Source organism: Panthera tigris, chromosome C2 (genome assembly GCF_018350195.1).
Source record: "Panthera tigris isolate Pti1 chromosome C2, P.tigris_Pti1_mat1.1, whole genome shotgun sequence".
Lineage (NCBI taxonomy): Eukaryota > Metazoa > Chordata > Mammalia > Carnivora > Felidae > Panthera > Panthera tigris.
In genome coordinates, this window is record NC_056668.1 from 77,831,752 (window position 1) to 77,844,489 (window position 12,738).

Genomic DNA, 12,738 nt, shown 5'->3' on the forward strand with positions numbered 1-12,738 from the left:
TTCTTTCTAAAGTCAGGGAGAAAGCCCAAGTTGAGCAACTGCTCTGTAAAACCAGATCACAAAAAGGCAGTGGTTTCACAGAAGCTTAAACACATGCTACTGAGATGGGTTGAACCCAAGATGCCTATGGCATCAGTATCATAAAAACATATCTACTGATTACATGATATTTAAAGGTCGATGTTAAAGGAGAAATCAGGGTGCTTCAAGGACTTCACAATCAGGCAAGAAAGCAGTCTAGTGGTTATGTTTAATATAAGCGAGGATCCGGTAGGATGGTCAATTCGACAACTAACTTTGTTCTAGTGGGCCTTTTGTACTGCAGAAGTTAGATAGCTATATATTATAGTCTCAAGTTCCTTCATAGCTAGATTTCTAATTTAATCCAGGCCTTCTATCTACAAATACACAATCCTGGATACGTTTCTTTGCCTCTTCATGCTTTGCTTTCTTCATTTCAAGATGGAGGTTGTAAATTAATATATTCTTGACATATTCATTGATACAGTGTATGAAAAGACCTTAGCACACTGCCTGGTACTCATAAACACTCAGTAAATTATTGCAATTATTAATAAGCAGAAGAAATGGAACATCCTTCCCGTGTCCTGCTTCAGGACAAATTAGGAAGAAGGGGGCAGAAAGTGTCACATTTACTTTTCTCGTGCAGACCTAGCAGACGCAATGTAGTTCTGGAGCCAGCAGGTCTAATGGAAGCCCCTGATCATTAGATTGTATTTAAGGGGTGTGATTCTGATGCCTCTTGTTGGGATAGCAACTTTCTAATTGCTTAGCTTCCTACATATGGCAGAGATAACTAATCCTTTGGTGGACAAATTTTGCAGTGTTGTTCTGAAAATCACTTCTAGAGTTCCAATCTAGAGCTTGTGCCTCCAGGCTTTCTAACAATGCTGTAAGTACTTAATTCCCTTTATTAAAACCCTTTTGTTTAAAATATGAAGTGGTTTATATCATGTAAAATGAATCCAACCTGAGATGGGCAGAATGGAAGTAGTGTCATCATGTCTCTGCCATTAACAAGCTGTGGTGGCTGTGTGAGGTCTGTGTGGCAGTAACCGGATCATATCATTATTCCAGGTCTCCGTTTCCTTATTTATAAAATGGAAAGTAGTACTGAAGTAGGACATGAAAATGTCATTTGATTTATTCTGCTCACTATGAGGAATTTTCAAAGACCACAGTCTTTCAAGATCCCCAATGAAGTAGATGCTACAACTTTACATTTTCAGCATTATCAGCATATCATATGTGCAGCTATCATACAAAATCATTTATAAATCCAGTTCAAAAAATTTCCCTGACCCATTGGTTATAGGGAAATCTCCATGAAGCCAAGTGTGGGGTGAGAAAGAGAAGAAAATGTAGTAGGATTAGGTATCATGGTTTTCTGGGATGCTTATTCATGCAACTTACACATGACTTCAGAACCTGCTTGAGACTTACCATGTATATGACACCTCCAATTAATACAGAGTGCTGCTGCACATGTCCACATTTTTGACTTGGGTCAGACAAAATCAAGTTCATTATGGGCAGCTAAATCTGTGCTGCAACTTGGCAGCTTATGGTCAAGTGTTCAAGTCTCTACTAGGACCCAGTAGCAATTCAAAAGGAAAATTGCTATCTAAGAGAATGGAATATCTTTGCTCAAAATCCTAAGGTCTACTCAGTGATTCATCTACAGGGGCTGGCCAAAGGTTCCATGCAGTATCTCAATCTGACACAGATACTTCAAGCAACACTGGATCAGCTGAGTGTATAAGCCAAATGATAAAACAGCTTGCACTCACCCTAGGCCTGTTCCAGGTCCTTCTCCTATTCTGTGCCCCATTCAAAACTAGCAACCTTTTGCACTCAATGTACAATGAGTTCAAGTAGCAGACGCAAATGAGATATATGTTGCCTCCAAAATCTAAAGAACCCCTTTAGGCACTGTGGCTCTTCCTTTGTACAAGGAGGGCAAAATTTTGCAATTTGCCTTTGAACGTGTATCTTAACATGTCCCAGACCATTGATCCTCTAGAAAAGTCACCAGTGTGACTTTTGGTGACAAAATCGGGGGGGGGGGGGATATATTTCCACACATGTGGTACACAATTGTTAGAATAGTTTCTATTCCCTGTTCACCTGGTTAAATCAATATGGTATCATCAGTGAAATAGACCGTTGTGATGTCTTACAGAACAGAGACGTGATCAGTTTCCCTTTGACTAAAATATGACATAGGTTTAGAAGGTTGATATAATCCTGAGAGTACTGGTAGTCTCAACAGCTGAAAGCAAACTGACTCTGATGATCTTTAATAATAGGTGAAAAGAAAAAAAAAAACGAAAACAGTATGCCAGGTGTCAGGGAATGTATTGTTCTGCTCAAGCAAAAAAAAAAAAAAATATATACACACACACACACACACACACACACACACACACACACACACACATACATAATGAAGGAGGAGGAGGAGAAGAAGAAACCTCCACACATCTGGATTCAAATTGTAGCTGGAGTCAGCACTTGATTACAGTGTACCATAATCCATTCTCACTGTTTGAAGACTTATAACCACATTCAGTTTCTAACAAGTAAAAAATGTGTGATTCATGAGTAGGTAAAATATGCCCTCAAATAATTATAGGTTTTGCTAATTTATACTAACAAAAAAACTGGAGAACATGAATGGAAACCAATGCTAAGGATATCAGAGCAGAGTAGAAGAACTATAATACTGGAGCAAAGTTTATTGATTATAGTGCACCAAGGCCACAATTCTAGATTCAAGGTATAAGAGCCACTAAAAATGGCTCAATTCGTTTGCGTGGTGAATTGTATAAAACATGGGGCCAAAGGATGTATATACACTGAATGAAGCTGAAATTCTCAAGGAAAGCATCTAAAGCCTAAAATGGATGATTATATAGGATCCCACCTCCCCTCTATGTTCCCTCTGAACATCCCTTGACACTTTCTTCACCAAAGCCATGAGAAATACATTTGTGAGGGGAATCTCAACATGCTGAGGACATGGCTCTATTGTGACCATTCTTTCTAGGTCAGAAATGACCATGGGAATTGTTGCCATTGAACTGGGCAATTTGAATTCAGTGAGGATAATGGTATCCTGGGGTAACACGTGCTGATTCCAGTCATGCTTCCATTCACTCCTGTGTATACAGAGCAAATAAGACTTGAGTGAGCTGCTCATCTATTTTTGCTCTAGGAACAAAACAATCAACTAACCAATGCCAAAGACATCTGTGGATCAAACCATTCTGACTATTGCTTTGGCTTAGCTGCCCAGCACGGTAGCCATGCTCACCTTGTCCTCTAGATTGAAGACATAAAAAAAAAAAAAAAAGACAATCCCACTTAAAAATAATGTTGGTTGCCAGGAAATTTGTCACTGACTGAGGATAAAACACATACTGTAGCGACAGAAATTAACAAATAAATTTAAAAGCCAAAAAGGAAAAGCAGTGATTCCTAGGAAGTAGCATAGGTTTACTATGAGTAATCCATACTAAAGTGGTCTCATTTGTTTCTTAAATGAGATTACTAAATCAAAAAAAGTATGTTATATACAGTATGAAATTGACAGGTTTCATGTAAATGCAGTATGATAGAGAAAATGTAAATTTCATTAACAGTAGTGTGATGACAAATGAAGAAAAACCACACTCTAATCTGCACTGGTCAGGCTATATTTGAATTGCTGGGCCAGTGTTGAATACAATATTTTTGAAGAGTTGTTAACCAAACAGAATACCACAAATGAGACAAGGGCAATAAGGGCTCTATATAACTCATCCTGTAAAGAACGGTTATAGGAACTGGGGGTTTTGCATCAAAACACACACACACACACACACACACACACACACAAAAGCATTTCTTTGGGGAGAGTACCAATTAGCTGCCTTTATTTGAAGTGTGACCACATGGAATACAAAATTGATTTATTTTGAGTAATTTAAGAGGAAGATCTAGGATTAAATAGATAAATTTCTAGAGAGGAAGATTTGGGTGCAATATTCAGAAAAACTTTCTACTTGCTGCAGCTGCTTTGCAGTAGAATTAGCTGCCATAGAAAGTCAGAGATTCTCTGCCCTGGAAATATTTTTGCTGAAGCTCAGCCTGCAGCTGCTATGCATGTTTGGGTTGAGGGCATTCTTGACATGATCTTGACATATTCTCTATCTATAATGTAGCATCCTGACCCTTCCTACCTAAAACTACAAGAGTTCATTACATTGGGACCTATTGTTTTGTGACTTCAATTTAACCACCCCCCCCCCCAACTACGATACACTGATTTAGAAGTCATCCTTTCCCTGGGAATGGAGGTACCTGGGGAAAAAAACAAAACAAAACAAAACAGCGGACCAGGAATAAGAAATTGGAAACTCTAGGATCTAATCCCAGTATTGCCAAAAATTCACCATCCGCTTTCTGAGCAATTCTTTGCGAATTCCATTTGGTTTCACCAAGGAGGAGACTTGTAAGATGTTTGCTAAGAACTTGTTAAGACTGAGTGCAAAATACCCCATCAGATACAAGATCTATTCTCAGGAGCAACCTTACGACTTTGCCTCTCATATTTCCCATTGGTTGCAGCCCTGAAATGAAATCTAGGTCATGCATTTTTTTTGTCTTGGGATTTGAAGCTAAAGCGAGAGTTTAGCAGAAGATATCATAAATTCTTCCCTGTGGCCACAGAATTATTCTAAGGGGTTGCTACAATCGAGTGGAATAAGCTATGTATTGATCAGGTCTCAGTCACTTCCAAGGCCTCAAAAGGAGTTCTTCCCTAGCCTCTGGGAAGCAGGTATCTGCAAGGAAATCTGTAGGCCTAGCCCCCTAACTGCCTTAGGAGCACGTTGTGGGAGGCGCAGACCAAAGGTGAGTTTACACATCAGTGACTAAAGTTTCCTGCCACTAAGCATAAGAAGTCACTCATGAGCAGCGTCCCTAAACCACAGCTACAGGATGTGGGCACAAGCCCTTGTATAATTGTTGGCCAAGAGCCAATGAGCATTCATCCCTGTGCAAATACTTGGGCTTTTTTTTTTTGTTGTTAACCTTTGAAAACCACAGGCATTAGTCTCTCTTTCTTCCCCTTGGCATGAGTCATCTTCTTTTCTCCAACTTGGTCTCTTGTGTGTAAAGAATTTTTGAGGAGCTTTTAAGCCTAAATTTAATACTTTTGCCCTCCTCTGTCCTGCCCTACAAAATGCCAGGCAGAGGTAAAGCTGCCTTACAAAATATCTGCTGGCTCTGCCTGCTTCCGCAGCTTTGTTTGGGCTTTTTGATCAGATAGGAAATCAGAGAGTTCTATGAGTGACCTTAGCCTTTAAGACAGGTAATTTCTGGAAATTCCCCCCTAAACAACGGTGATCTATTGTTTTCTCACCTCAGCATTAACCCAGCAACTATGATGCCCTGATTTAGATAATATGCCTTTCCCTGGGAATAGAGATATATGCAAAGAGCAGTGGGCCAGAAGTAGGAAATTATAAGCTTTAGAATTTAATCCCAGTACCAAAAATCCACCATCTGCTTTTTAAACAATTTCTTTCCAGTTTCCAGACCTTTGCTTCATATTCTGTGAAATGAAAGCATTGGATGATTTCTATGCTTCCTTAGCCCCCAGGCTCTGTAAATCGGCTTTCTTAGTAATGTTTCAGCACAGGGACTGGGAGAACAGGTCTCAAGGCAAAAAAATCCAAATCATGCAAACTGGCTTCTCTTTTCTGCCTTAGAGAATGGCCAAAGGTCAGGCTTCCAAAGAGGCCCAGTTGCCCACTTGAAGGTCAGGCTTAGCAGTTAGTTACAGCTCCCCTTCTTGGAAACATTAGAGATTTCATTAACCTTGCCTCTGTACCCAAATGTCCAACATCCTGGTGTGAAAATTCAGACTAAACCCACTCCAGAATTTTTTTTTCTTTTACTGAGAGGAGGTTACAGAGTCTAAATCAACATAAAGAGAATGTTCTAACCATCAGAACTGTCCAAGACGTATCAGGAGACCTTGAACAATCTGTCAATAAAGATGCTCAAGCAGTTTTTGAAAGGTGACATATTGGGTATTTTCTAGTGGGATTTCCTGAGTGAGATAAAGATCAGATAAACAGGATGACCAACCATAAAATTTTTATGATGATATACCTGGTACTTCATGCCTCTTGTAAATTATCCTATTCCCAACCAAATGTATGATGTCCCTTTTGGAAACTTTATTGGTGTAGCTCAGATGCCAGTCTGAATGAAAAGCCCGAGCATGTATTAGGTCCCCTTGTTTGCAGTTTGTATGTCCTGTTGAGCTTAAAACCCAAGTGAGAACACCAAGCGTCAAATGCAAGAATGGTGGGCAGTAGGTCCATAGTGACCAAAAAAATTCTGAGATAACTAAATATAGTTGCCTTAAGATGTCCTACGTTCTGCTTCCAAGTCATATCACTCTACAGGCATGTGCTCAACGCTTTTTATTTAATACAATAACTTAACCTTATTTCATTGAGTTCTTCTCACAAGATCTTTATGAAGTGGGAAGAAAAGGTATCATTGTCTCCATTCTACAGAGGAGCAAATTAAATCCTGGGAAAGTTGAGGTAATTTTCTAAGGTCTCATATGGCTGATTCAGTTATTTCCAAAGGAAAAAAAATCAAATTGATTTAATTGTCTAACCATTAGCAACAGTTATTTGGAAAATCATAAGGTCTCTAGCCTTAAAGTATTATATCAATCACCCATCTATCAATCCCATACACAATTCTATCTACTTTATTTAGTCCTGACTTGAACACATCAAGGGATGAAGGACTCACTATTCCAAGGAGCAACCCATTCCATTTTTTACATTCCTACCTATAAGAAGTTCTCTCTTATCTTGAACTGCCTTCCAAATTCCTAAATCTTCTCACCCTCTGGTCATAACCTGCTGCCGAGGCCCTATGTATCAGTTTATGGGCTATCCACTAGACAGTTTTTGTGAAATGTTAAAAGCATTCCCTTGTTATCTTTGAGCTCGTTCTTCTCCATATTAAACAGCTTTGGTATTATTAAATGCTTATCCTATTGTTAGAGGCTGGACCTCAGGGCTGAGAGATACCTCCTTCCTCTCATCTTCTGCACTGGTGATGCTGCACTGTGTCCTTTAGAGAGTCACTTGGAAACACAGTCTGTCCTCGGTTACAAGGGGGGCAAATGTGCAGAAAGAAGTCTATTGTCAGGTTGATCCTTAAATGGTAATGGAAAAGAATGTGCTGGACATTTCAGATGCTTCTGCCAACAAATGCCACTATCTTGAGGCAAATACAGATTTTCGGGCAGCAGTGTTATAATAATTTGCCAATTATGCTTGCTTTAGAACCACTGCCAAAACAATCCAACGACTTTTCATTCCACTACTGTTGACAGGACAGCTAAGAATTTCAACATTTCCTTTTACAGTCTGAATAGAAGTTCCCTGCCTTGGGGACTGTAACAATATTTGCCATCAATGGGGAGGGGGGAGTGGGTGCTGGGAAGGGGAAAGAGGGAAAGGGAGAGAAACACTAATGGAAGTAAACAAAGACAAAGACGAAATAAAATGGTTATTCAAGGTGTGGGTTTTGAATGCCTGCATCAAATTGATGTTTGTGAATGAAACAGAGGACAAATCTTTGAAATTGAGGAAGTTTTTAGAAGAGAACACTTTAAAAACACTCTGCACAACCCCTCCCTCCACCAAAAAAAAAAAAAAAAAAGGTAGAATTTTTAACGTGAATACCAACCAAGGTGTCTCAACTTTGGGTCCTGGGACATGCTTAAAAAGCTGATTATCATAATATTTATGGTGTTGATCATTCAAAGCTTCTTTTCAAAATAAATAGAAAATAAAACTGAAAAAATTAAAAAAGAAAAGAAACTTGAAGAGATGAAAACAGTTAAGATATCTCCTGAGTTGTGTTCAAAATGAGACATGTCGGGGAGAAAAAAAAAGAGAAAATATGAGATAAAAGAGCAAAGGAAAGAGAATAAGGTAGGACAGTGTTTTTGAAAATGTGCTCCTCTATACCTTCTGGGACCCAGAGACATTCCACAGAAGGTACCTCTGAGACCCAAAAAAGAAGAAGCCAGGAGCATTCCAATATCCCCCTCAATCTCGGTGGCCTCACTTCTATCTGTTTCACATACTGGGCATCCAAAACAGATTTCAATAGAAGGAAAGGGTCTGCTATTGGAAAACAAAATGAAATAAATGTTTGAACAAAAAAAATGCAAAACAAAGTGAGCCATTAAAAGTTCTTGAGCAGGGATTGATAGGGCCAAACTATGCTTTAGAAATCTGGCAACCAAATGCAGGATGGATTAGAACAGTGTCAGCCTCGGATCAAAGATTCCAAGTAAAAGGCAATGACAATCATCCAGGTGAACAGAATTAAAGACTTGATCGAATAATATATACCTGCGGATATGGAAAGGAAAAGGAGTTCACGAAAAACTTTCAAAGAAGAATGAACTTTAAGGTTGACATCTGGGCATTGGGGTACTATGCTAAGCCACACATACATTTGGTCCTGCCATGGTCTGACAGTTTGTGTGCTCCAACATTCATGTGCTGAAATCTTGAGGCCAAATATGATGGTATTAAGAGGTAGGGCCTCTGGGAGGTGATTAGGTCATGAAAGCAGGGTCTTCATGAATAAGACTAATGCCCTTATAAAAGAAGATCAAGAGAACCCTCTTGCCCCTTTACTGTCTGAGGATATAACGAGAAGTCTGCACCTGGGAACAGGGCCCTCACCTGACCAGGCGCCAGCACCCTGAACTGTGCATTCAAGCCTCCAGAACTGTGGGATATGAATTTCTCTTGTTGATAAGCCACCCAGTCTGTGGTATTTTGGAGTAGCAGCCCAAACCGACTAAGAAAGATACTAGATGAAATTATCTGGCAAGGAATTTAGATATATCAAAACTGATGGATTTCACGAATGATGACTGGGACCCTAAAAATGCCACAGAGAAACCCAGGATTTGGAAGATGCTGAATATGAGTGGCCATTGAATCATATATATGATCAGCAGACAGAAATACAAAACTAAATCTTGAAGAAGTATCAGGGATGGAAATACAGATTTGGAAGGCATTCTCATAAAAAGAGTAGCTAAAATAGTATAGTCAGACCCCAGTGAAAGACATCAGAATCAAACGGCTCAAGCTCAAGATCCAAAAAATGCCTACATTTGGAGGACAGAGGAGCAAGAAGCCAGAGACTCTGCCCTCAGTTTATGATCAGGTATTCAATGATAATATTATTTGATAAGCTTAAGAGCATTTATTTTCTGGTTAGGAAATTTGATTGTTCTTATATGAGGTCTGAAGTGTGCATCTATCAGTCTAATCAAGATTATAGATTTCCTAAGATACTAAGTGTTCAATACCATGTAATAGTATTTAAAAGGAACTAAGTCAGTCCAAATATATGGTGGTCTGAAACAGAATCTTCAATGAAGGTAGATCAATGGATGGCATACTTATAATGCCAGAAGGAGTCTCAAAAACCAATACTCCCACGGGCAAGGGAATAGCCGAGTTTGTTGCGGTTTCCAATGAATGACATCAGCCCCATGTAGGTTTCAATCAAAATGGGTTCAGTTAACACCATCAGTCCCTTTCTTCTTCCAGATCCAGTGGAATTCTTGTGGGCATTCTGGATCGCTGCAACAAGTTTAGACGTGAACCCAGACAACTGAAGAGGAAAAGAAGGCACAGAGTTAGTAAATGCAGAGTTGGTCCAGACACACTTCCTCCCTAGCCAGTCCTCACAAAAGTTGACCACTGTCCTGGGGCTGTAGCTATCCTTACTTCCTTACATAGATGTCATTTCTCAGAATTGTCAACATTGCTTCTGTTAGTCTTTTAATAAATCAATCAGTCAATAAATTATGTACATAATGAAATTATCTGCCTCATCTTGTTTGTTTTTCATCCTTCGTAATTTGTACAGCATTTAGTAGTCAGCTTAATAAATATTTGCTGATAGTCTATTATGAATCAGATGCCTGCTGGCTGCTGAAGATTTAAATACAAGTAAGATATAGTCTCTGTGTCCAAAGGAGTAACACTCTAATAATCTAAGAAATGAACTTGGTAAATCATTATACAAAGTTCATGAAAATGAACAGCAGGCATAATAAGATGGTAAAGGAATGCAAAAGAGGGGGAAATCATACATAGGAAGAGGATCAGAAATGACTTCAAAAGAAAACTCTTGAGACAATCATCAAAGGGTTCCTAGAGTTTCAATAGGTGAAATGGAATTAGGGAGGGCTTGGTTGGCAGCTGTTTTTTCTATTCAACCCAGCATCCTTTCAATCATTTAAGATTCTTCTTCCAATACGAGTACCTCTTTATTTCTTTGGAGGACCACCCTCTTCCAGTTTAGCCCAAATAGTATAAGAGGAGTCTACTTTAGCATATGGCTCAGGTCTAAGCAATCAGAGGAGTCCATTTCTCTGGTCACAGAGATTGGTGCAGGTAAGGGCACATGACCAATGTTGTTGCAAAACTGATAGAAAGCCTGGAGGTTTTCGAGGTCATTTTACCATGCATAGTGAGAACCTGAGAATGAAGCCAACGAAGTTGGAAGAAGTAAGATACAGAGAGAGATGAATTATTGACAAAATCATTCAAATTATTAGGTCAGCCTATCCTGAACTTTTAAGTTAAATGAGGGAAAAAAAAATCCTTATTTTGGTCAAGCCAAGTTGAATTGGGTTAAGGGGAGGGTAATTCAGGGAGCATTCTGAACAGAGATATAGGGGCGCCTGGGTGGCCCAGTCGGTTAAGCATCCGACTTTGGCTCAGGTCATGAATTCACAGTTCATGGGTTCGAGCCCCGCATCAGGCTCTGTGCTGACAGCTCAGAGCCTGGATCCTGTTTCAGATTCTGTGTCTCCCTCTCTCTCTGCCCCTCCCCTGCTCACACTGTCTTTCTCTGTCTCTCAAAAATAAATAAATGTAAAGAAATTTTAATTAAAAAAATAAACATATATAAGCAAGGAAATGAAACAAAAGTTCATGTTTCTATTTCCAACAAGCTCTTTTATATCCATGATCTCTTTCTAACATAAATGTATTAGGTATGTAAAAGAAGGTATCACCATTTCCATATTAGAAAACCAAGGCTCATAGAAGGTAAATGACTTACCCACAGTCACTCCACTTTCTGCAGTATGGTAAAAAAGAACATTAGGAATAAAATCTTATTCACAGTGAGATCCAAATCTGTTTCCTAGGCAACTGGCTCACTAGTGAACCTAAATTAAGACTCCTATTAGAGTATATTCCAATATCAATTCAAATTATTAAGCATCCTCTATAAAGTGTCCATTATTCTTCCCATGATTCCAAGAGGAGACCAATCTTTGCTTTAAGGGACTAACATAAGAGTGATCTTTCAGTGAAGAAAGAGAAGCCTGTAGTCTTTCCCCATAACAATTTTCCATAGAGATTTTATCCTGGATACTTAATTTTATACCAAATTGCCCCTGGGCAAACTACTTTTTCATTCCAGTTTCAGTTTCCTTATTAGTAAGGAAAAAACATTTACAAATTTGAATGTATCAACTATTGGCAGTTGGCAACCCTACAAAAAAAAAAAAAGGAAAGAAAGAAAGAAAGAAAGAAAGAAAGAAAGAAAGAAAGAAAGAAGAAAAAGAAAAAAAGCCATGCAAATAAAACTTCTATAATTTTATACCTGTGTGGCATTGTAAATTCATTTCCTCTTTTTGAGTCTTAGTTTCTTCTTTTGAAAAGCATTGAAATCTATGAGGTTTTTTTTAGATAATGTCATAAGTAACAAAAATTAGTGGCTATGATGAGAAAATAATATAGTTTGCTGGAGTACCTCAATATCTCTAGGTTTTCAAAATAAACAGATGTATTTCTCTACTTTTCTTTAAAGTAATATTTACCTAATTGAATATTATCAAAACATCAAATAAATAAATAAATAAATAAACTCAGAGGGCACCTGGATGGCTCAGTCAGTTAAGCATCTGACTCTTGATTTCAGCTCAGGTCATGATCTTGCAGTTTGAGAGATAAAGCCCCACAACAGGTTCCACACTGACAACACAGAGCCTACTTGGGATTCTCTCTCTCTCCCTCCCTGCCCCTACCCCCCCCCCCACACACACACACAGTCTCTCTCTCTCTCTCTCTCTCTCTCTCTCTCTCTCTCTCTCTCTCAAAAAAAAAAAAAAAAAAGCTTAAAAAATAAATAAACTCACTTCACTGAGGCTAAATAATGTAAACCAACACAGAAGTAGGGTTTTGCTTGAGCTTCAGTCTGTAGAAGCGAAGACAGACAGAAGACACTTCTTATTACTCGTTTGCAGTCCCAGCATCCTCTTGGAGATCTAAACATTGCTGTCATTGAGTGATACAAACTGTAGTCATAACAGCCTGGGGATTCTGGAAGGAAAGACATCCTTCCTTTCAGCTACTTCCACCAGTGCTTTAGCTGATTGAATAAGAAAAGCAGAAAGAAGTGGTTTTTCTTCAACTTCCAAAAGAGAAAATCAAAAAGGACAGAATAAGTTAATAACATAGGCATTGAATCATTATGGTTGAAAATCATGGAATCTCAAGGTTAGAAGTGACCTTAAGCTTATCAATTCTAGCCATTCATCTGTTGTTTTTGCCTTGACACATCCTCACCAAAAAACTACAT

At 38.7% G+C, this 12,738-nt stretch overlaps 1 protein-coding gene across 5 annotated transcripts in view; it reads right to left on the reverse strand.

Moving 5' to 3' along the window:
* Nucleotides 1-9,356: 9,356 nt before the first annotated feature.
* The window catches only part of TPRG1 (tumor protein p63 regulated 1), a 122,694-nt gene continuing 119,312 nt past the window's right edge, over nucleotides 9,357-12,738 (reverse strand). For 3 of the 5 annotated variants that reach the window (XM_007083559.2, XM_042956490.1, XM_042956492.1), the window contains exon 6: nucleotides 9,357-9,750. In XM_007083559.2, the coding sequence (XP_007083621.2) occupies nucleotides 9,556-9,750 (195 nt within the window). In that variant the 3' untranslated portion in view covers nucleotides 9,357-9,555. Of the gene's footprint in view, nucleotides 9,751-12,295; nucleotides 12,529-12,738 lie in introns of all 5 variants that reach the window. The other 2 variants (XM_042956491.1, XR_006207562.1) reach the window with 2 other exon arrangements.